Below are 24,786 nucleotides of genomic sequence, written 5' to 3'. Positions count from 1 at the left end.
TACTTCATTTCTAAACACACTAAAATATTTTACTAATGGTTAAAAATTAAACACAAATCTAACAATGGACATTCAAAAGGATGCCAGCCAGAGGAATTTGTGTACAGAGATAAAATTTCATCATGCGGGTGGTCCTGGCTTTCTTGGTTTTCTTGTCTCTCTCTTCGTTTTGTGGATCGGAGGTAAGAATTTATTTTATTGTGGTGGTAATTTATTAAAAAAAAAAACAACAGTCAAAAAGCAGTTTATTGTTATAAAAGCAAAGCCAGTTGATTTTTTTTTAAGTGTTTTCTTTCATAGTATTTGTGTTTTATACATTTGTTTTGGCCTCGCTTGAACATTTGAAGCTTGCTATTTCTCTTTCATGCACTGATTTCATCTGGGGTTTATGCTAACAGGCTTCTGGAAAATATGGTATTCATGATCCTATCCTAAACCCAATTTGCAAGTATGGTTGACCACAGAAGGGTGCTGCAATTTTCCCTGACTCCCTTTTCTGAGAAATGAGATTACAGCCTTCTCACGTGGCAGCATGGTATATCGTCCCACCTGAAGGTCCACTGTGAAATCTCTTCTGGCAGAAGTGTCCCAGAAAGCGCGTTCGGTTTAGCACCGGTTCAGCACGCCCCAGGTCTTTTGGAGAAACCCTTAGATAAAAATCAGCACCTTCTGTTCCCGTTCAGGAGAATCACCTAGTACAATACGGCAGTTGTGCCAAGCCGGATCTGCCTCACAGTTTGGGTTCTACTGACCTGAGAAGAACAGGAAGAATTTACTAAGATTATACAACTGTTAAAAGGGGCTTTGTTGGATTAAATTGTGGCCCAACAACATCCCCGCTGACTTTACTACGGCCAGGATTTCTTCACGAGGACTTTAAACTTCAGCTCTATTTTTTCAGTTGACACAGCCAAAGCTGATAAATCACATTTGAGGACTAACTTTTCTCTCCTGTTTTTTTGCAAAGTCCATCCATATATATTTTTCATGTTTCAACATTCTTCCTACACATAGATCTTAGTAAGCAAAAGCACAGGTGCAGAGCATCTCGCCTGGAGGCAGTCAGACGGGGGGTCAGAATCCGTACTTGAATCCAGTGATGACCAGCAGCCATGCTGCAAATCTGCTGCGGTGCAACATACAGGAAAAGAGCTGATAAGGAAGGGCAATTAATTTTCAAATTTCTTTAAGATACTTGTCACTTCAGTGGTCACATGGTAAAACAAATAATTAATTGTAGATTTCTTTATTTGCTTCTAAGCAGTTCATAAATATTTACAGGTAATATTTAAACCCAAAGCCAACCAAGCCAATAAAAAAAGTCTCAGGAAGAAACAAGTTGCTATTTATTTTTCTGGTGTTTAAGTCCCCGTATGTTTTGGTTTGCTTACAGTCCTGTTGCTGTGGTGTCTTATAAACCATTGGCTTAAAAAAAAAATAAGTTTATAATCTGCTGTGCGCTTCAGCTGATGTTTGAAGAGTAAAGTGTGTAAAGTTTGTAGGAGACCAGGAGGAGTGAAGATCACACCAGGTGAATGATCCAAAAAGAAAAAAGGAGTTCAGGAAAACTGAGGAAGATGAGGTGGCCAAAGACAGGGGAATAAACACTATAAATTATATTTAGCACCTTTGTGCTTGTAAGAGAGGAGAAGGCTTATGAATGAACACTTCACTGAGGTCAGTGAAGGGATGTGCAGAACTCTTGGTGCAGTTCCTAGTCTTACTCCCTTTTTTTTAATTTATTTTGTGCCTTGCAGAATGCAGCGTCTAATGCTGAAGAAAAGCAGTTTCAGCTGGTTAAGCCTGCCCAGCCAGCTGAACAAGACACATACCTCATAGAAGAATGCTTAAGCAACCAATACACACACAAGTCCTGTCAGAAAGTTTTTTGCCACCCATGGGAACGATGTGTGGAGGGAAAATGCCTTTGTAAGCTTCCCTACCAGTGCCCAAAGAATGGCTCTTCAGTTTGTTCTACCAACGGAAAGAACTTCCATACTTACTGTCAGCTAAAGAGCTACGAGTGCCAACGTCCCGAAGCAAAGTTTCTGCACAAGGGAAAATGCATGTCTGAAGGTATTAACACCTCCTTTTCCAAAATGTATCAGTCATTTGGAGATGCTTACTACTTGGAGCTCAGAAAGCCTGTTCACTTCCTTCCACTAGTAACAACATGAAACAAAATGAGAAGTCATTGAAAATGGGCAGTATCTGTTGATTTTCATAAGAAGTAAGTAACTGACAGGCCCAGGTCACCCTGCTGCTGGTAGCTTGCTCAAATCATCGGGCAGAAAGGTAAGAAATAGACAGAGGAAAGAGCTCAAAGGTTTCCAGGCAGGATGTTGACTATGGTGGGAGGCAGAGCGGAAGAGGGCCCGCTGAGAACATCAGCAGAGAGGGTATCCTTTGGAGAGGGGCAGACCTCACAGGAGCAAGAGTGCAAGGGATGGAGTCAGGCTGCTGAGGTGTGTGTGGGAGTGCACGGGGAGAAGGTAAGCCATGTTCACCTTAATCACCTTCACCCTGTGGATTTCATTGAAACAGAAAGCTACTGCCCTCCAAACCAGTAACAGTTTGTGCACTGACAAGAGCTGTTCGGTCTCACGTGCCTTTTGGGCTGCACCAAGCTGCTTTGTCAGCTCAACCTCTGTCTGAGAGCAGGGAGAAATGGCTCCTGCTAACTAGGCAGGTGACCTCTTTTAGCAGTAGCAGCTGCTGTCCCTACCCGTCCTCCAGCCCCACTGTCATCGCACGCAGCAGGAGCAGCAAGTCAGGCCCAGGGCTCTCCTGCCCAGTCTCTCTCCCAGTATCATCCCTCCCTTTCCCTACAGAAGCAGCAGCTCAGCCCATTGCCCTCAGGGTGGCCAAATTCATTTCTGCCTATTCCACTGAAAAGTATTGGAGAGCCTCCGTGTGTTCCTGGTGCGCTCTCTACACGGCTTCCCTAAGTTAAGCTGAGGACCTTAACCCCACTGTAAACAGCAGAACTTTTGCTACACAGGTACTATAAGCAGGACCTGGCCATCTCACTTGAAGTGATACTGGTTGGTTATTGAAAGGCCTCTAATGAAATTCAGTATATTAATTTGCAACCTTTCCTCAGTAGACCTCCAGGTACTCTTACGTGGTAAGAACCATTACCCTCATTGGTCCTGAGCCTGGTGTATTTTGGAAAAGTGGCAGGCTCAGAGCCACAGGCAATCCTCAGAAAAATCAGGAATAATACCTGAAGCTTCTGATTCCCAACCTACTGTTCTTACCATATGAACTTTGGCTGTCAATACAAAATTAGTCCTGGTTTGTTTCTGGGCTGTCTTTCCACTAGATACATCTATATAATACGATTTTATGTGGGGATTTTTTTAATCTTTTTTTTTTTAGAAACATTTTCAATCTCTGTGGGCCATGGAGATTCAAGTTTGCTTCGAGTAAAACCTATGAATCAAAAGAGCGACATTTTTGTATGTGATAGTAAGTGGACGATGAATGAAGCAAACGTGGCTTGCAGGCACCTTGGCTTTGAATCGTAAGTTTGGGTAATTTATCCCTGGATAACTGCAAGGGATCTAAAAAAGCAGTGATGCTTACAGAAGTGTCAGTCACAGCCAGCCAACAGTTATGACAGAAAACTCATGAACAATGTATTGGCTACAGTATTCTGATAAAGCTTCTTAAATTGACACCTGAGAGTGAAAGCCAAAGCACAGATTTCTGTGTTCTATTACAGATCACAACTATACTAACCATAACTGTTTTACTTTTAAAATAAAGCTGAAGACCAATGCAGAGGTTTTCTCTCAGGTCTGTGTAAGGGACAGTGCATAGATGGACCATCCCCAAGTAGCTCTGAGCAATAACCTGTAGGCAGAGAAGTTTCTTGATGCTAACTGACAACAGGGTACAGCTCTGTCTTGCCACTTGCACCAGGCAGACTAACAAGAACCAGAACACATTGTTTAATTTACCCCTTGCCCCTGCTGCCAGTGATTGCTCTGGCTCCAGGGATGGCTGAAGCCACACAGAGCTTGGTTTTTTTCCTGCAACCACGCTGGTGACCTGAGTTGCACATTCAGCTCTTCATAAAGAGTCAACTCTATATCCTGTACATAATAAGTTTACACATGTACAACTAATGTAACTTAGTCAGGGAAGGCTGCCTTCCCAACTCTATCTGAAGACTAAAAATGCTATTGCAGTGCCCTAAATTGCCCCCTCTAGGTGAGAAGCAAATACTTCCTAGTCCTGATCAGTATTTATTTAGATAGCAGAGAAGGGTTTGTCCTGGGACAGAGCATTCAACCCTGGAGTCCCACACTAAGCCTCAAGTTACTTATTTATTCAATCCATATTTCTTTAAGGTAGGGGACACATACACTGTTAGGAGGATACTGCTCAGTTAAAACCAAGGGAGATAAAATTTATTAATCCCAGCCTTGCAGTGGCCTGAGCTTCCTCAATATGCATTGGTTTTGATGACATTGGGGATTCTTGACCCTGTGCAGGATGGTTTCCAAGTTATGGCTCACCTGTGTCCACACAGAGACAGACATCTGAGCTTACAAGTTTTGCTACATAAGGAGACTTTTCTATCCATTGTGATATTCAGTGACTGTCATAGAGCTACATATGGATTTAGGGACAGTTCTGTGCAGCAACCTGGAAAAATTAGCACTTTGTTTTACTTTTTCTTCCAAAATAAATATCTCCTACTTACCCCTAGACAATTCCATAGGAAGTCCTTTCTTTTTCTTAGCCATGACCAAAATTCTTTGACACTGAGGAAAAACATATAAATTCTAAACAACAAAAGCAATGGACAATCCATTGTGAAATTATATAATTTGTTATTATTATTATTATTTGTATATTCACAGGGGTGCTGAATATTACCAAGCCACTTCCAACATCACAGAATCTGCCTTAAATTCATTGCACTGTCTGCAAATAACATGCAGGGGCCTAGAGACAAGTCTTGCTGAATGTCACATAGAGATGAAATCAAGAGACAGTACTGAGGGATTTGTTAGCCTCCAGTGCCATGAAAATCTCAGAGGTTAGTAGGTTTTTTAATTTTATATCTACTTGGGGTTCTTACATTCTAAGTTTATTTTAAATAATTAGGACCAGGTTTGATGAACTCTCAGCCACAGCAAACCTGCACTGAAACATTTTGATTTTTTTAAACAACCCTTTTGCAGACTTTAAGACAATTGAGGCAGTCTTGGGTCAAGACAGTCTTGAGTTTATAAGTTTGGAAAATCACTGTTGCTCCTAAGGCATTTTTACAGATATTTCCCCAAAGTAAATAAATTTCACCCATGGTTCTGTCTGTTCCCCCATCCCTTCCAAGGCTACCAAGGTATATTGCATCCCGCAAGTCTCATCTCTCCCAGGTTAACTGGTGAGGAGACAGTTACTCACTCACTCACTCACTGCTTTGTCTATGAGGGTGATCAGTTAGGACACTTGTAGCACTATAGCCAGACAAGCATGACCATAGCAGAACCACTTGTGTCTTCTGGGGAGTTTCAGGACTCCTCAGGTTCTCACTGATATAAGGGGAATGAAGTCCTTGTTTTGACTTCTAACAGCTTTCTGTTCTCTGGAGTGGGCTTTCTTTAGCGCTGATAAGCCTGACATGCTGCTGGTTAGGAGAGCTATGAATCGTCTCAGGAGTTCACAGACTCCTGATGACTTCCTTCTGGAGGGGGAACATCCATTGTCTTAATCACTCAAATTTAATCACTCAAATTTAATTTACAGTGGCTTGAACTGATCATTTCTGGTTTAGTCCTTGCCTAGATGAAATGAAGTTCCCTTTTGCCAGGCTGCTGCAAGTTGGAGGAGGAGAATAAGTAGTCACACTGAAAGCTTGATGAGAAGGCGAATAAAACAATAAAAAAAAGATTCCTATTTACCCTTCTAGACCCCAGAATGCCTACTGTTGATAGGCCAAACTGCTGATAGAATAAAATGCACAAGCAGAGTATTTCCATTGGCAGCTGTGAACCTATAGACATTTCCACACTAACTTCATCTTCATCGTGCTGCACAGCTTGTTCAGATGGTGAGTTTCAGTGCGTCAACAAGAAGTGCATTCCTCTGCATAAAACCTGTGATGGGATCAATGACTGTGGAGACCTAAGTGATGAACTGTGCTGTAGAGGTAATAATTTCCTTTCTCAGCTGTTTCAAAATCCTTTCAGTAGAAAAACACCGCCAAAGAATTTTTAGTGGTGTAACAGCTATAGGTCTCTTTTCCAAGAAGTCACTACATTAAAGCACTCAAACCATAATTTATGTATATGCAAGTGCAAAAAAAGTAGGCATCATAAAATTTTTTGAAGCAGGCCAGTGATCTCTGAGAATGTGGATTTCCCTGGAGGATAAGGAAATACAATGAGATTATTTAGGAGGCTGTTAAACAGTGATAAAAAAAAAAAAAGGTGTTAGAATGAAAAATGTATTTTTAGCTGGGAAAAAATCAATAGTAATTAAACACACTATTTTTCCAATAAACTGTCTTTAAACCTAAGTAAGATCCCTCTTAAATTTATTACTAATGCAAGATTATCCATAGAATATCTGTGAACAGCTCCTGTGACATTGCTTGTTCACGAGCAGTCATTCTTTCAGCATCTGCAATTCCAGCTGTAACAATTTTGATTAGAAACAAGGAATGGATCTAGCATGACCTGAATGCAGGAGAGTACTTTCAGAAGTTGGATTTCAGGTGCCAAACGGTAACGTGGGTTACCAATCCCATCACTCTCCTTAAATAACCTTAATTTTGTAGTTTTACAATTGTCAGTAAAAATAATCTGATAATCATGGAAACACAGTCACAGGCTTGACTCAGGCTCAGAAAAAAAAAAATACCTGTGGATTCATGTATTTAGAGGACATTTACTCAGATTCCACGTGACCAAAATAGTGCTGCTTCAGCTGTATGGGCTGAAAACAATGCTTCCTGGAATCAAAAGAAGTATTTCAACTGAGTTCAGTGGTCTTTGGACCATATTAGGATATCTGGAGATAACTATCTTATTTTCTGATAAAGATATATCCTTAAATAGTAGATTGACATAAGGTTATAAAGCAGCTCAAAAAACCCTGCCATAAATTCAAGCACTGCTTTGCTTTTGATAACATACAAAGTGATGACAAGAATTTAATGAAAGGGGGTTCTCAGGATTATAACATTTCATATAATTCAAGAATTTTAGAAGAAATAAGTTATTAAACCCAGTATCTTCAAAAGAGGACTCTTGATTCCTAACTCTGCATTTCAGCATTTAGCTCATTCAACCAAAAGCTAGCTTGGGCTCTGATTTTTGGGGGGAAATTTGACCCAAGCATCATAAATTCCTCATTTGAGATGATCAGTAATGCCAGCAAAACTGGAGGTCCTTTGGCTGAGATTAAGTGTGGGCATGCATTGTGGATGAAACTGGTAAGGAGTGATACCAAGTCTAGAAGTACAGTACTGAACTGGTAACACAGATCCACATTTTTTAAGTCTTAAAACTGCAAGATTGTAAAATGAGGGGAGCTAAGTACTCATTTCATTCTACACTTGCAGAGCCTGCTTTTGTGATCTGTTCATGAACAGCCAAGTCCCCCCTAACATGGATATTATATTGTGCCTGCATTTTGAAGAGCCCTGTAACTATGTGAGGTTGCTGAATCATATGATCCTGTGATTTACATTTGTAATTGTCCTTTGTTACAGAGTGCAGAGGCAACAGTTTCCACTGTCGGTCAAATATCTGTATTCCAAAGGAGAATGTCTGCAACAAAGAAATTGACTGCCTCACAGGAGAGGATGAAGCTCAAGTTCTCTGTGCAGGTTTCCTTCCGAAAGATGTTTTTGTTTCTTTCCTTTCATTCTGCTCAATTATAACTAGAGACTACACAATGCATATTATTACATTATTTAACAGATTAGCAAAACCAAAATGCATGCGAGAATTAGTCTTCCCAATGTTATGTTATGCATAGTAGCAATAAAATTAGGTTACGTAACTTTCCTCCTTTTCCTTCTAGAAAAGAACAGCAAGAAAACTAAAGGAAGGAAGAAACAGACGATGGTTTAGGAGGCTTAAGGCAGATTATGTCTTTTGCTTAGGTGGCCATCTATAAAACTAGTATCCCCTATTCGTGAAGAACCATAGACAGGGCAGGCAGGAATATTTTCCTCACAGATGAGGAATTCACCTAATTTGTCTATATAATAGTTCTTCTGTGCTGTTCCCCTCATTAACAAAAATATTTTGTTTTGAAATTAGAATGTTTTTCCTTGCTTTGATAAGAGACAAAGTCTAAAGCCAAAAAGTAAACACTGTTGGTAAACGGTAATTGGTAAAGGTAAACTGAACTCAAAATGTAAACATCGCTGTCAGTAACATGAGTACAGACCCAATCCTCAGCTCCACTTAGGAACTGAATTCAATGGGCATTTTGTTGGAATAAAAGTTGAAAAACCAGATTCAGGAAGCACCAATTTACCTCTCATGTTGAATATCCTCCCTTACCCTGTTAAAGGAGGCACACAGTACTCAACAGCATTGTCTAAATTTTAAAAAAAAACAAACAAAACCCATTACCTAATGCTCCTTCGGGCTTTAGAAAGCTCCAAAAGGTTGATGGGGCAGGAGGAGGAATTTCTGTTGTTTCCTGATGGACGAGAATGGGATATCACTTTAGAGATCAAAAAACAACAAAAAAGGCTATTTCTCAGGGATTCTTTGCAGAAGGGCTCCCGAGGCATGGAAAGCAGAGTAGATGTCATGTAGTTACAAATGAGTATCTGCTGGATGTAGGTCCTCTGTAGGCTGAGGCAGCCAAGGAGTGTCTAGTAGCAAAGGAAACAGCAGGCACTAGGCTGAGAGAGTATTGCTGTCCATGTGAAATGGTGTGCCCTTACCCATTTAAAACATGTACCGCGATTTTGGAACGCAAACATACGTTCAGGTAATAGAACAAATTTGTACGTTTGCCAATATTTTCAGTATTTTGTTATTCTATTACAGGCAAAGGCAAAGAAAAAGGTGCTGAAAATCACAGTATGGATGAAGGTAAGTCTAACTAACCCTCCAAAACCAACAGCATACCCTCTCACTAGTGGCTTTCTAGCTACCAGCCAGCTGGCCAGATCCAGAACACTCAGGTATTTGGACTTTGTGATTTAGTAATATACACTCTGGGGCTTACTATTTGTCTCACATTCCACTAATTTCAAGAATGCCATAATAATTCATCCTGGCCAAGGACCCACAACTGCATGTTTTGGCAACTGGTGGAGGTAAACTCTCAGGAAATGTAGGGGAACTGCTTTAAAATTATTTGCCTGAATGCAAGCAGCAGTGGAAAATGAAGAAAAGTAATGTGATGCTGAAACACAAGCAATTTTCAAAGTAAAAACAGATGCCAACATTTTTGGTCTTTGCTTTCCTGCTACTTCAGCTACTGGCATATTCACAGCGCTCAAAATTTCAAGATAAAGATAAACCTGTCTCCAAATGGACAGAATGGATGCCTGAATTCTATGACGCATTTTTCCTTTTTGTTAAAGAAAGAAAAATGATAAAGACACTCCTTCCCCAAGTACACTGCGGTCTTAGAAATCACCCATTAACTCGACGGAAGAGAATCGTAGGTGGAGAGATTGCAAAAAAGGTAAAAAACCCCCAACCTTACCAGATATGAGTTCCTTCAGCATCAATTTAAATGGGGATTATTGCACTTCTGTTAAAATGTATGGAAATAACAAAATCAGCTCCAACGCTAATTTCATGTTTTGCAGCAGTAGTGGCATTGCACTGAATGAAAGTAAAGAGAAGCACAATTTATGAAGTAAAATATGGAGCTGCAAAATTGAGCATTACGGTACAAGTACCCATTGAAAACGATTCAACAAAATACTTAATAGTATAGCTAGAAATAACAGTTCTGACAGAATGGAATTTAAATTTGCACCTTGGAAACAGAATACAGTCAAAAATGCTATACTCGATCATACCAGGTCAGATTCTACATCTGTTTCTCTGGCCACAAGGGGTTTCATGGTAGAAAGCTGGAGCAAAGGAGGCATCGCACAAAATCAGAATGTTGAACAAAATCACTGTGTTTTAGAATCTCCTATATCAGATGGAGCCCAATTCACAATTTCTGGATAGCAAATTTTTTATTTACAATCAGATATAGTCAAGGAGATGAGGTGATACCAAGAAGTGTGTTTCCCTTTGTGCACTAAAAATAGTACAATTATTATGATTTCACGTTATTTGGGTGTATTTTGTTTGAATAGGGTGAATTCCCTTGGCAAGTGGCAATTAAAGAAACTGGCAATGAAGGTGCAACAGTGTACTGTGGAGGGGTTTATATTGGTGGCTGTTGGGTTCTGACTGCTGCACACTGTGTCAGGTAAAAACAAACGGGGAAATTACTTTCGTCTTGCAAGGCAGTAAGATTCCTTTGGATATTATTGCCCTTCTTAGCTACCTGTTTGCTACTTCCTATTTACCTACTGAATAAAACAATTTAAAACACTGACTCCCCCACATTACAATAGGGAAGATTCAGAGAAAGTACAATATTTTGGCAGCGAATAGAAAGATGAAAAAGTAATGATGAGTTTGAAGAGACATGGCATTCTTCAGTCAGATCGTAGGCAGGCAGGAATGGTTCACCGTAACCACGTTGCCTGAGAGATACAAGGGGCATCCTCTCTTCCCCATCTCTGCCTTGGGGAAGTCCAGCATCTGATCCCTGAGAATGTCCCTGGGGTCATATAATCCCCAGAACAAGCAAGAGCAGCCAGGGAAGATTTGCCAGTCTACATCCCATCCATGTCTGCTCACTCTTCTTTCACTTGAAATCAGAGAGGCATAAATGCCTGCTTTCCCGTTGTCACAGCACTAAACACAGAGGCTGGCCTTTAATATTCTGTATTAGTTGCAGTACTCAGCAGTGTGTGTCACCTGTCTTGCATTTGCTACGCTTCAAAAAAACCTGGACACCAAGTCCAGAAAGAAACTATATGTATATAATATGAATTCTTATTCTAGAGAAACTTTGATAAAATGCAAAAGTCTACAGCTAGTTGGAATGTACAGTCCTTGTGTTAAGTACCAAAACATATTTTATTTCACTGTTTTTTTCCAGGGCAAGTCGGGTCAATCTGTACCGTGTCTGGGTTGGACTGTTGAATACAATACTGTACGACAGAGAGACAGACACTTTCAGACTAAAACAACTGATAATTCATGAAAATTATAATGCGTCAACTTATGAAAATGACATTGCTCTGCTGGAGCTGAGAGGTTTCGGGCAAGAATGCTCCCTGACATACAGCACACCTGCCTGTATCCCGTGGTCAGAGCATATGTTCAAGGCTGGTGACAGATGCAAGGTTTCTGGATGGGGACTAGAGAAAGGTATTTGCTTTAGTGCTTCCTAGAAGAATGCATTATTTTTATCACTCATTTTCTAATTGTGGCGAGCTTTCATTTTGAAAAGGCTGAAGAGCAGTTGTGCACAAAGCACTCAGAAGAGGCTGAGTATAGAAAACGTAGAAGACACTGGTTCGGCGTTCGGCTGTCACCGTTGGGTCTCTTTTCTGTACTGCTTCCTCTGCTGTTTCAGCCACTCAGTAAATTGATCTGGAGGACACTCCTGGTTCAAAACTACCCTGACAATAAGAAATGTTCCTTTTGCCAATCTAAGATTTACATTAGCTGTGGGGACCTGGTAACGATATTTAACGAATGGTGGTTAGTAGCTCACAGTGGCCCATAGTCACAGCCCGTCCGCTGTGCCCTGCCCAAGGGGACCTGAGCTGCAGCCAACAGTTACGAAACTCGGCACATCTTGTCTCAGCCGCGTTTGAGTTTAGCCCAGAGAACGCTGCACTGAGACAGATAAGCCAAGAGTAATCACGCTTTCAGAGATTTGGGAAGCATTTGTTTTGTATCACAGTGATTACAGCCTGGCATTGGAGCTACCGCATACTGGTTGCAAGGCTTCTCCTGTCCATACTCAGTGGCAGGCCATAAAGCAAATGCAAAGGTGGGCATTGCTAGCAAACAGAGAGCGAAACAGAGAATCTCCTTAACCTTGTGAATCCATAGTTCACCTGTATCTTCAATATCTGGTCCACTCATCCCAAAAGGACAGAGTAGAATTGGAAAAGAGGTAACAAGGATGATCAGGGCCCCATCTCCATTTCATAGAGAACGATATACCAGTTTCCCAGTGTCTGAAAACCTTGACATGGGAAACACAGGAAAAAAACAAGGAAGACAAGGAAAGGGAAAGGGTGAAAATGTCACAGAATGAAAGTACTGTATTTAACACTGCAATTAGACCACTCTGCTTTTATTTTAAAATATATGGCCAATGTACTGCAATTCATACGGGGTGTTAGTGGCAGTTTAAGGTATCTGGTTGATAATATTGAAGATTATATTCTGTAGATAGGCAAATATATATCTTTCAATTTATGATATTAAAAGTGTCTAATATGTACTCACCATTTTTAATTTAGAAAAGTTTATTCTTTTCTTTTCTAGGTTATACCAAACAATATATCCTCAAGTGGGGCAATGTTAATTTATTTGAGAATTGTTCTGAATTGTATCCAGGACGATTTTTTAAACAAATGGCATGTGCAGGCAAGCATCAATTTTCTTACTATAATTTCTCTACCATCAAACCCACTGTTTATAAGATCAGACATACTGGCTGGGGATCTTCTAGATTTGGGGAAGACAATACACTGATAAGAGTATGCCAAGCTTCTATGATCATGTGGACAAATTTTGGCATGCAATTTGAGTTATGTTTTCTAAATACACAAGCACTTTACAGCCCACTGAACTTCCTGACTTTACTATATTTGAATCTGATTCAGCAATGTATTTAAGCAGATGCCTGTCTTAGTAGTCCCGTTGACTAGAATGTGACTGTTCAGCTGCTTAGACGTTTGCTACTACCACACTGCACCCCAGGAAAAATATGGTTAACTTTTGAAACAAAGATTAGTCTGGCCAGGAAACTGGCTATTGCTCCTATTACTAAAATAAGGATTTTGAATACACATTTTTTGCTTCTCAAGTAACAAAAGGTATTGCTGAATACATGACTAGGAGAGCAATGAGTATTCAACTTACAGGGCAGATAGTTTCAACTTTTTTTAAAATCAAAAAGTAAAGGCAATATTTAAACTGCTTAATGAAAAAAAACAAACAAACAAACAAACAGATATAAAAGCCAAATAATTTGTGATAAATTCAGCATGACATCTGTAAGATACTGGGTTTATCTACTGTGCAAGTTCTGTAATTTATCTCCTTGATCTTCAATGTATTTCAAGTGATCGTACTTTACCAAGACGGAACAAAGCAGTATCACATGAGACAACACCAGAAAAGGGGTATCTCAGGTTAGCTTCCCCTCCCTGATACAAATACAAACTTTGGAATTAAGGGCTAGTATCCACGGGAGTTAGTTATTCAAGCAAATATTAATTAAACTGAGTAAAGGCAAAAAAGTTGTGGTTTATAGGATTAGTAACTCCAACTCTGAAAAGTTCACAAAACTCTTTCTCAGTAAGGTAGAGATTCAAGAAAGAGGTTACAGTCTTAAAAACTTGGAGACTCATGCTTAGTATGTGTTCCTTCCAGCCAAGCAGGAAAGTGTAGTAAGGGTGTTAGAAATTAATGAACTTTTACTGAGTATATAGGACAAAGCATAAATCATATTCTACCCCTGTAGCAGTGTTTCTATCACGTCCTTCACTCTTAATTCATTTTTTCACAAGCACTATATTTGCTGAATTGCAAACTAGTAGTTCCGTGAGCGCTGAAACTTATAAAGAGCACTGGATCCTACACACTTGTGCCTCAGGGCCACTATCTGGTGTTGCAAAAAGCCCACACTGTGGCCAAGACCTTGCAGTGAGGGCACTTACAGACAGTTGCTCTCCCTCCCATCCCAGCATTCACATGCTCTCCTTCTTAGATCTGCCCATCTGTTTTCATAAGGCTGGTAGGGAAAACTATTTTGAGGCCTCTGCCTCTCTGTACAGCCCTATATTAATGAAACTGGCCCATGAATTAGTGGGTAGAGCGGACACCAAAGGCAGACACAAATTACAATAGTTTCACAGGAATCAGCCTACAAATCATTTTACCTTTTTCCTCCCACTTTTGTTAACTTTTAATGAACTTTTTCTAATTATATAATAGGCAATATGGCTGAATTCTTTACTATTGCATAAGGTAAAACAAGACTCACATCACTGACATCAAAGCAAATGAGGCAACTTTGAGCCAGCCACAAATGTAGAGAAAGGCCCCGCACTTACACCAAAATAGAAGTAAGAGACCAAAGAGGTTAGGAACCTCCTTTACTGGTGACCATGAGGCAAACACCTGCCAGGAAGCGACATGGACCCGAAAAACCTCCCAAGCTCTGTTTTTGTGCTAGCTTGTATGTGAACTTATTTTTGCTTTTTATTTCCTCTTTTGCTTCAGGTACTTACGATGGCTCCATAGACAGTTGCAAAGGTGACTCAGGAGGACCCTTGGTCTGTTTTGATGCAGAAAATGTGGCCTACGTCTGGGGTATTGTGAGTTGGGGTGAGAACTGCGGGGAGGCTGGTCACCCTGGCGTCTATACAAAAGTCGCCAGCTATTATGACTGGATTAGCTATCATGTGACAAGGAGTCTAATTTCACGGTATAATATCTGACGCTTGGAAAATTAAATACGCCCTTCTTATCACCCATGCAAAAATGAACATCCTTTTTTACAATCAGCAGGCATGTAACTTAGCAGCAATTAGTACAAACTTTTAAAGAATATATTTTGAAAATTCTTAACACTCTGTGAATACCACAATCTTGCAGAAGCCTGTAGGAAGAGAATTTTACAGTCATATGAGTCTGCAGCAAAAGTCTTTAATAAAAGCAAGGAAATTAAAATATCTTTCTCTTGTTGCTTGGGTTTTTCTCCACATTTCACATTGTGTTTCAATTGCGGTTGTTTATTTATTTAAAATGGGCAACCGTGCTGAAAGCAGCAGTTGGAAAATGACTGCACTGGCTTCATGAACGTCACAGAAAGGACAGCAACCAGAGTGCTTCAGAGAACTTCCATTACCTCAAGGCCTACGTCACTAGAAGCCCTCAGGGTGCTGCCTTGCTTGGCACTTGATTCTTTAGGCTTTGTGCAAAAGTAGCCTTCAGACCATCTATTAATTGACAGATTGACTATGATCATGAGATCTGTTGTAATGCAACGATTACCCAAATAACAACTCTGTTGGTAGTGTTTTCAGATACGAACTCAGACAATTTTTATCCAGTTAATATACCTCATCTGATCATCTAACTTGGGGCCATTTTTGTAGCTCTAAGCTTTATTAATTTAATAATCACAAGCAACAAAGCAATTTTAACACTTTAATCTTCAACTTAAATAAAAAGCATCTTTACTATCTTCAGTTCTCTGTGTATGTATACAAGTGTTTCTGGTATCCAACAAACTCTTAACATCAAGCAGGGTTTTACTGCGTGTATATATATGTATTTTTTTATATATACATACACACTTTATATAACAAGATAAATATATTAAAAGTCTATATATTAGACATATAGACTTAATTCTACAAAACCAAATTACATATCTAAAGTTTAAAATGAATACTCTCAGCTATAAACACCACACCCCCCCCCCCCAGATTCTCAAATTACCACAAGCTTCCTACACCAACACACAGAAGCATGAAACAGTAACGCCAAGGAAGAACATCCAGGGCCTGATCCTGCAATGTGCAGTCTGGGACAGTTTTGCTACTGCCTTAACTGACCCCGAACTGGACAAAGACAAAGGGCCATCAAGAAAACTGGAACGATCAAGCAGAAAATCCTTGTCCTTGCGAGGAAGTTCTGCCCACATGATAATCAGGAAGCACAGCCCAAAGGACTACTGCGTAAGCTACATGTTTTTAGACAGCAGTAATGGCATCTGCTATAAGAAAACATCCGTCTATACGTGACAGTCTCACATTTGGCAAGAGTTATGCACAAAATGCGTGCACAAAATTTTTTAGAAGTACTAGAATTTGTTTTGTGGATTGGTACCCTCAACACAAAACCATCAAATAGCTTCAGGACCATCTTGGTCAGTTCTATCCAACTGCTCAATAGTTTTAGGACATACTTCACTGTATTCTAATTTACAAACATTTTTAGTACCTATTTTACTTTGTTCCTCTCAGTTAATTTTCCTGTTGAATAAATGGCATATATTTGCACAACAGAGTTGTGGTGGTGTTTTTTCACCCTTGCCTGCTTCAGACATTTTCATGTTTTCATAGATTTTTCTTCATCTTCCAGTCTTGTAAAAACCCCACATCAGCATGAATTTGTCATGTAAAAACACTGTCAATCACCAATAACTAAAGCAAGGTTATGAACTGCTTCTCTTAACTCCCCCCAACAAGGCTTGCTATTTAGGAAAGCATTTAAGTCTATTCCTACACAGGAATTATTTTGCTGAATCAGGATCTTTGTAAAGTAATCACAGGGAAAAGCTGGACAGGTGTAGGAAGAGCTCCCTCTTTTGTTTGACTTCATTAACTTCTGTAAAGTACTTTTTCCCCCTATTCCTTCAGTTAACTACAAATAATATTAAATGCTGAGGCTGAAAAGAAAAAAAAAACCCAGTAGAATATTTACCATGTACCTTCCTGCTCTGCCTGTTGATCTGGAAGTTTCTCGGTTTTCTTTGCATTTCCTGTTCTTCCTTACAGTTATCTTTGACCTGAAGCCCAATATTATTATGTTCTGAAAGATGCCACGTATCTTAAAGCAGAGCTTCCATTACAAAAATTTAAAAAATCTCCACATGGTTCCACTTTAGCTCACCTGTCAAGCATCTAGAATTTAAAATATAAAATGAATAAAAATATTATATTAAAAAAAAACAAAAAACAAAAACAAACACAAAACCAAACAGGATGTTTAGCAAGTTCATTTTGGCCTGATTTTTATTTTCAGCAAATCAAGACTGGACTTTTATTGTTTAATAGATATACTTTCATTTTGCCCTCTTTTACAACCCCGTCTTGCACATTGGATGATGTTACCTGAAGCTGAATCACTTACTTGTGTGTAAAGGTCACCGGATCAGTTGCCTTCACATTGAACATCATCATAAAACTAGGTTAGAATTTGAACACCTCAAGTACATATTCCCTACTGCACTTTTTTTTTTTTTTTTTTTGCTTTCTAAACGAGTGTACTTTCCAAGAGGTCGTGTTTTTCTAGCTGCATTAATACAAGTTGTCCCGCGGACTGCACTGAAGGGCAGCAGCGTGTGGTTTGAGGCGCTCTGCTCCCACGGGCAGGCTTTGCTCCCAGCCACCACGCTAACCGAGCGCTCAGCGTGCCCTTCCTGCCCTTCAGCCCCACGGACGCAACATCCCAATGGCCGGCCAGAAAATCAGCCTTTCTGCCTGTCCTCCAAAACGCTACTGCCGTCTCTGTCACATTTAGCACCGCCGAGTTCACCGCTTCCCGCGCACTCACCCAGCAAAGGTCTTCCCAGTAAGAGAGCCCTGGGGTTTGTGTATTACCCGACAGCACGGGCACCGCCGGGGCCCTGCTCGGCCAGGGCGGCCGTGCCGCGGGAGCTGGCCGCCCGCTGCCCTCCCGGTTCCTGCCGGGAGGGGGTTGGAAAAGCCCTCCCAGGGAACACGGGGCGCCGTGACCTGCTGGGGACGGCGGCGTTTCTCCTGTGGAAACAGCGCGCGCCGCCACGGGGCGGGTGCCAGGCCCGGCCCGGCGAAGCCTCCTCTTGCCACCTCAGGCGGGGGCGAAGGGCCCCGCCCGGCCCCCCCCCTCAGAGCCATCCCGACCGCCCAGCCCAGACCCCTCTGGCAGGCGGCTGCCGGCGGCAGCGCAGGGGCCGGCGTTTCGCCCCTGCGAGCCGGCCGCGCTGCCGCACAGGCCTGGCGCCCTCCTCCGGCGGAGGCCGCGGCGGGCGGCCGGGACCCCGCTGCACCCAGGGCCGGCGGGGGGCGGAAGGAGGCGCGGCGGCAGAGGGCCCCTCCCCGCCGGGCGGGGGGGCGCGGCGGGGCGCTGCGGGAGCGGGCGGGCGGCGGGGCCTTAGGGGCGCCCGGCGGGGCGCCGCTCGGCATGGCCCGCGCCCCACTCCTCCTCCTCCCCCTCCTGCTGCTGCTGCTGGGCTGCGCCCGGCGGGGCCCGCGGCCGGCGCGGTGCCAGGAGGGGCCGCAGACCGCCGACTGGAGGATGACGCTGAAGACCATCCGCAACGGCGTGCACAAGATCGACGTGTACCTCAACGCGGCCCTCGACCTGCTGGGCGGCGAGGACGGCCTCTGTCAGTACAAGTGCAGCGACGGTGAGGCGGGGGGCGGCGGGGGGCGCTGGCGGCGCGGCCGGGCCCCGCCGGCCCGCGGCGATCCCTGCCCTCCAGCTCTCCCTCCGTCCCGCAGGCTTCGGGCGGCCCGGCCCGGCGCGGGGGGCGGGCGGCTGGCGGCAGCGCTCCCGCCGCTCCCGGAGCCGCCGCCCGGAGCGGGGTCCCCTGTCCCCCCGTCCCCGTCGGCCGCCGAGGGGTGCCAGGCGGGCCGTGCTCCAGAAAAGGGGCTCCTTGCCCGGCTGTTCAGCGGCGCTAAGGGAGCGCCTGAACGGGAGGTTCATGTAGACCCTCTTGGTCTCTGAATCGACTTAGGCCCAGCTTACCGGGTTGGGTGATTTGTTAAGCCAGTGGCACCGTGGCTGGCTCCGCTGGGGTGGCCAGGACACCGAGACATCTCTCTCTGATAGAATGTGTACGTTTCAAATGCGTTTTTTGTTCTCCATTACTTTTAATTGCGGCCTCAGTTCGTCTCCGATACCCAAACAAGGTGAAGGATCAGTTTTCAGATTAACTCCACAGCCTTCCTTAACTCGGGATGCAGCATGCCCTGTCTGGCTGCACTAGTCGGTGCGCAGGGAGACGTGACTTTGGCAGTCTCTGCTGATTTAAATTTTATAAATGTTCCAGTTGCAGAAATAAAAAAGAGGGTTCATTCCAGTTAAAGGTTAAGCTAAAAAAAGTCAGAGCGCTACTGTTTCTTGCATCTAAAGCATGGAAGTGTTAATGAACTTACTCTGCTCTGTAATGCGATCCTGCATATTGCACGCTCGACTGACATGTCGATTTTAGTAACTCGAGCTCTTTTTTTCTTTGACTTGGGAAGCAAACATTAACACTTGCTCAGGTGTCTTGTCCCCCTTTTATAAAAAAAAAAATGCTTAGTACACCTAAGTTGTAACTTCATAATAGTTGTTGATATTCAGGTGCCTGAATATACGTTTAAGTTAAAAATATACTGATACTGTCTTAAGCTGAACAAATGCCTATGGTGAGTTTTGACAGTACTAAAATTCTGTGCAAAAAATCTATCTGAGGCATGATAAATTACCTTTTTCAGGATCAAAGCCCATTCCTCGCTACGGATATAAACCTTCACCACCAAATGGTTGTGGATCCCCTTTATTTGGAGTTCAGGTAAGTAGTTCCATTTTGGGTCTTCTTTCTGTGTCTTTCATGCATCAGCTTTCCTCGATGTGGGCGGTTTTTTCCCTCCCCCATTCTAAGGGTGAGACAGCATCCATGTGCAATGTCCCTGCTTTTATCAGCTCCAGCACGTGCTTTGGTAAAAACACATGGAAAATGTTAATATTATAAGCAATCATAGCAGAAACATTTTCATCATTGACATAAAATATTACAGGGATAAAACAGAATGGTGATGATTAATTTCTGATTTTTTTTTACCGTGTTTTGTTCTCACAATCTTGAAAGCGTTGAATAACCCCAACTGCAGCCCTGTGAGAGTAGAGGGTTTCACTCTGACTCTTGCCGTCCTTGCTGACGCCAACCCATTTTCTTTAAGGCCAGAAAGAAAATATGAGTTAGCTTATGTACTGGCTCTGGCTGGGATGGAGTTAACTTTCTTCACAGCAGGCCGCATGACACTGTGTTTGGGGTTTTTGGCTAAAACTGTTGATGGTTTTGGCTATTGCTGAACAGTGATTGCACAGCTTTGGGACTGACTTTTTTCCCCGCTCTGCCCATCTGCCACCCCAGAGCGCAGGCTGGGGCGGGGACTAGGCTGGGTCAGCTGATTTGAATTGGCCAGAGGCATATTCTGTATTACACAGAGTTGTGCTCAGCAATAACAACTGGAGTAATGGAAGAAGGGAGGTGGGGTATGTGTTTGGCTTCCGAGGTGGCTGTTGCTCAGGCACTGGCTGGGCACAGGCTTGTGGGACATGGTGAATGATTGCTTTTGCACTGCTTATTTTGGGGCATTTTTCCCTCCTTCATTCACCTATTAAACTGTATTTATCTTGTCCCACAAGTTTTCTTGCTGTTCCTATTCTCTCCTCCATCCCGTGGAGGATGAGCAAGCGACTCTGTGGGTGCTTGTCTGCTGGCCACGGTTGGACCACCACAGCTTACTAGAGATGAACAGCAAAATACAGATATGAATGACAGCTGGATTGGTTGCATTAGTTGTTAATTTCTAACTGTTAGAGTCTATTCATCAAATGTATCTTTCTTAACTGGAATACCAATGGAGTGGGGGGGATTTTCTTCGCAGTTTGACGTCGGTATCCCTTCGATGACAAAGTGCTGCAATCACCATGACAGATGCTATGATACTTGTGGCAATAAAAAAAATGATTGTGATGAGGAGTTTCAATCCTGCCTCTCCAAAATCTGCAGAGATGTGCAGAAAACACTTGGAATCTCAGAGAGTATCCAGGGTAAGTGTGAAAAAGCCTTTCTTTTTTTCAAGTCTAACAAAGCTTATTTGGCAGAGAATCTTTGTGCAGCACAGTAATGCCACATTTTCATAAGCTGATGCTGTTGCTGAAAGATGCCTTGTTCTGTTCTTCTGTCCTGCAGCCCAGACACTTGTACAGCAGAGCAGTGACGCAGCGTAGGATAATGATCAGGGTTAAAACTAACCTTGAGGGGAAAAATTAATGCATTTAAGAGTATGAATATGGAAATACAACTTGATCAAAATGCATGTAAAATTCATGCATTTCCTGTAGTATAGCTGAATATTCAGTGTTCTGCTGAGTGAGTTCTAAATGTCTGCTGCATGCGATTGCTAGTAAACTGTAGGAAAACACTGAATTGTTTCCTTTCATCAAGTAAGATATTAGAACAATACATTGCAGTAGTGGAAGTAGTTAATGCTATCCCTTAGCGAATAAATCTTAGGTTTTTCAGTAACAGTACATATGATGCTCCTTCTGGTTGTTGGCCTGCATCTGGTCAATACATGACAAAACTGTGCTTTTTAACTTAGACAATGTCACTTTTACAGTACGTAGTCCCACTGAGAGCAGACAGTTTTTAAAACAAGCCTGTTTGAACTTCTCAAATTCATTTAACTGCGAAGAAGTCATTATGTTAATGTGTAGTGTTACAACTGGTGAATATTTGCTCGGTTCTGTTGAGCTGAAGATAGCAACCTCTGCATAAACTGGGATGCAAAAAGTGAGAGGGTAAAACAGCTCTTTCATCTTTCCAAAACTAAGCGATGTCTCTAACACTGATAACATTGCGCATGCAATGAATTTTCTTGTTCCTTTTGGTTGGTGTATGTCAAGTCTTTACTCGCAGTTTGAATGATTCTGCATTGGTTCAGTCTTTCATTTGACAATGTATTTGCTATGCCCAGAGACGATTGCTTCTTTCTTAAAATCATTTTCAGTTTGCCAGGGTAATTTCTGTTAGTTTCATATTCCATTCAAAGAGTACCTTTAACTGACCTCCTCTTTGCTTGCAGCTTGTGAATCAACTGTTCAGCTGTTGTTTGACACGGTTATACACTTAGGATGTAAACCATACCTGGATAGCCAGAGAGCTGCATGTATGTGTCATTATGAGGATAAGACAGATCTCTGAAAGAAGATACCGAGATCTCATGACGTAGAATAAAGTCAAAGACTCAGCTGGAACGAAGCAAGTGTTCGGTTGCAAAACTTTATGCTTTTCAGACAGTAATATATTAAACACTGACATGAATATACTGATTTGAAAGTCACTATGATATTCTTCCTAATGAAAATAAAAAAGAAACAACTCTTCCTTCTCTTCCCCTTTACGCCAGAAGCTTGGAAACTGAAATCAGTTTCCTTTGGTGTATGTCAGCTCAGGGTATGCTATCGTAAAACACTAGTGCCATTTCAGAGTTTTTAAGAAAACTCCATAATGGGGAAATCAGAGGCGCAGAAGAGTTGTATTTAGTTCTCAGCTGATTTTCAATATAGGTCAAACTTTAGGTTTACTAACAGTCGATGCATCTGATAGATCCAGTGGGAAAGAGCATTTTGTGTGCGTTAACATGGCATCGTAAATAGCCTGGACTTTAATGCTTTTGGTACAGTTGCCTTCAGTTCTCTCTGATGTATGCTGTCCCGTGGGATTGTTCTTAAAAAACCAAAACCCCCCAAACCCTTAGCAAGGGTATACACCTGCACTACATATTTCTACCTGGCTCTACACTATCAACCGTACTTCTGCAGCACTTTTCAGGTCAAATATGTTGATCCTTTCAAGGCCTGAACGTTAAAATGAACAGTTTGCAACCTAAGGATGTACTTTTGATTTGACAAAACGGTGGAATGTAGTTACTATGTTATTTTAAAAATTAATCAAATGTTTATTTTTTCAAATAAAACATTTTATGTTGTGTATTATATGCATAGAAAGGATATATTGTTCAAATAAGGGGATTTATATTTGTCTTGTGGCACAACTTCGTTACTGTATTCATCTTTGCTTTCATTTAGTCCATTCCGATGAAAAGTAAGAGACAGTTCCACAGATAGGGTCAGAATGCCCAACAAACCTCTGTATTTAAAATGCTCTCTGTGAGGCTGACATACTTGAGCCTGTATTTCTGTCATCTGTTCCCGTGACCTCTGTGAGGCTGAGAAACACCTGAGCCAGTGCTTCTGTCATCTGTTCCCTCTCTGACTTCTCTAGCTGTGTCCTGGTTTCAGCTGGGAGAGAGTTAATTTTCTTCCTAGCAGCTGGTACATTCCTGTATTTTGGATTTAGGATGAGAATAATGTCGATAACACACTGATGTTTGAGCAGCGCTTACACTAGTCAAGGACTCTTCAGCTTCTTTACTGCCCCGTCAGCGAGCGGGCTGGGGGTGCACAAGAAGCTGGGAGGGGACACAGCCAGGACAGCTGACCCCAACTGACCAAAGGGATATTCCGTGCCATGTGATGTCGTGCTGGACACAAAGTCCTGAGGGGAGTTGGCAGCGGGGCACAGACGCTGCTCAGGAACTGGCTGGGCATCCTTCAGTGGGTGGTGACCAGTTGCACTGTGCATCATATGTTCTGTATATTCCTTTACCATTGTTATTATTTTCCCGTTCTTTCTGTCCTTTTAAATTGTCTTTATCTCGACCCATGAGTTTTACCTTTTTGTCAGTTCTCTCCCCCCATCCCACTGGGGGGCAGCGAGCGAGCCGCTGTGTGGTGGTTAGCTGCCTGCTGGGTTAAACCACAAGCTGAAATCACCTGACAGCTGAATTGTTTGGGGTTTGTTCTCTGTACTGATCTTTCATTGCTTATGTCCAGTGGTCAGACCTTGGTCAACTTTTGCATTACTTCCTCTGTCAAAGATTTTGATTTGCTCTCCTGGTGCCCTGATTCTGCCTTAGAAATCCACAGGAGGTGAGGACTGAAAATCAAAATATTACATCTTGTGAACAAGGAGTGGAAACCAGACTAAAAGCCTAAAATTTGCCACACTCGTGGACTGTAATGTGATTTCTCCTCTGGAAGTACTTTTATATGTTTTTTTTCCACACCAGTTGTTTGTGGGTTTTTTTTTTTCAGTAGAGCTCACTGTACATGCTGCTGAATGAAAGTGACTCATAGAATAAAGTTCCTGCTAAAGTTCTTTGGCCATGCTTCATAGTTTCTTTTCATAGTTGTGTATACGAAGAGGTACTGCAAGAGAGGTATTACCGTAGAGTTTTACAGAAGAGTGTTTGAAGAACTTGTGGTTCCTCTAAATTTGGTGAAATTTATTTTCTGTCATAGAATTGAAACAACTCTGAATTACCCGAGATTCCATGGTTGGAATCCCAAGACATCTTTTAGCACCAAAGCAGTGAAAGGTGATGGCACTGCTTGTTTAAAATAAAAAAAAGTACCACGGTGAGTCCAAACCACTGTAATTCAACTAGATGGCTGTTGCGTTGCGCAGAAACAAGCTTAAACTACAGAAAATTTTCACTGTTGGAAAGAGCTGGGTTTTGTTCCCTTCTGTATTGACCTGTAATTATACCATGAAAGCCTTCCAGAGTTTCCTTCAGACCATTCATAGCCCTACAGAGAGCTTTCACACTGCTAGACAGCGCAGCAGCTGACACATTGATAGCTCTGCTTGCAAACCAGAGGAAGCGTTTGGCTTCTTCCGGGGTGTCTTTACTTCGCATAAGCTTTTCCTGCAGCAGAAATCCTCGATTACGGTAACCTGCAAACTACGCAAAATACATTGTACAAGCCACGCCCCCAAAATGAAGGCTGGCTGTCACCCCCAGGATTAATCACACCATTTAACAACTTAGATATTTTTATAGATGCGTTAAAAATATCATAGATAGCAGCTCCTGACATTTGACTCGTTGCTGCATGTTTTTATGTAGTCAGTAAT

The 24,786-nt window shown here is 42.1% G+C and overlaps 2 protein-coding genes and 1 long non-coding RNA gene across 6 annotated transcripts; 2 read left to right on the top strand and 1 right to left on the bottom strand.

The window, feature by feature from the left end:
• Positions 1-49: 49 nt before the first annotated feature.
• On the top strand, positions 50-14,991 carry CFI (complement factor I). 2 transcript variants are annotated; one of them, XM_064450104.1, is made up of 12 exons: positions 87-182; positions 1,758-2,076; positions 3,382-3,526; positions 4,875-5,053; positions 6,056-6,166; positions 7,733-7,849; positions 9,033-9,077; positions 9,575-9,678; positions 10,310-10,425; positions 11,167-11,438; positions 12,573-12,674; positions 14,538-14,991. In XM_064450104.1, the coding sequence occupies exons 1-12, from the start codon at positions 123-125 to the stop codon at positions 14,753-14,755; spliced, it is 1,788 nt and encodes a 595-aa protein (XP_064306174.1). In that variant the 5' UTR covers positions 87-122; the 3' UTR covers positions 14,756-14,991. The 2 variants fall into 2 exon arrangements, with proteins under 2 accessions (XP_064306175.1, XP_064306174.1); XM_064450105.1 differs by lacking the exon at positions 12,573-12,674 and having other exon boundaries at positions 50-182.
• On the bottom strand, positions 231-18,272 carry LOC135313127 (uncharacterized). Of its 3 annotated transcripts, none has more exons than XR_010372726.1 (4): positions 17,601-18,272; positions 16,749-16,948; positions 4,715-4,775; positions 231-1,152 (listed from the first exon to the last, which is right to left on the bottom strand). It is a non-coding gene; the product is annotated as an uncharacterized LOC135313127 (long non-coding RNA). The 3 variants fall into 3 exon arrangements; XR_010372725.1 differs by having other exon boundaries at positions 231-1,126; XR_010372727.1 differs by having other exon boundaries at positions 231-1,123.
• On the top strand, positions 17,946-24,027 carry PLA2G12A (phospholipase A2 group XIIA). The gene is made up of 4 exons (XM_064450112.1): positions 17,946-18,435; positions 19,511-19,587; positions 20,687-20,852; positions 21,890-24,027. The coding sequence occupies exons 1-4, from the start codon at positions 18,210-18,212 to the stop codon at positions 22,006-22,008; spliced, it is 588 nt and encodes a 195-aa protein (XP_064306182.1). The 5' UTR covers positions 17,946-18,209; the 3' UTR covers positions 22,009-24,027.
• The last annotated feature ends 759 nt before the right edge of the window (positions 24,028-24,786 follow it).

This window comes from Phalacrocorax carbo, chromosome 4 (assembly GCF_963921805.1).
Source record: "Phalacrocorax carbo chromosome 4, bPhaCar2.1, whole genome shotgun sequence".
Classification (NCBI taxonomy): Eukaryota; Metazoa; Chordata; class Aves; order Suliformes; family Phalacrocoracidae; genus Phalacrocorax; species Phalacrocorax carbo.
The sequence above is the reverse complement of the archived record's forward strand: the minus strand, read 5'-3'. Positions and strand labels throughout refer to the sequence as shown.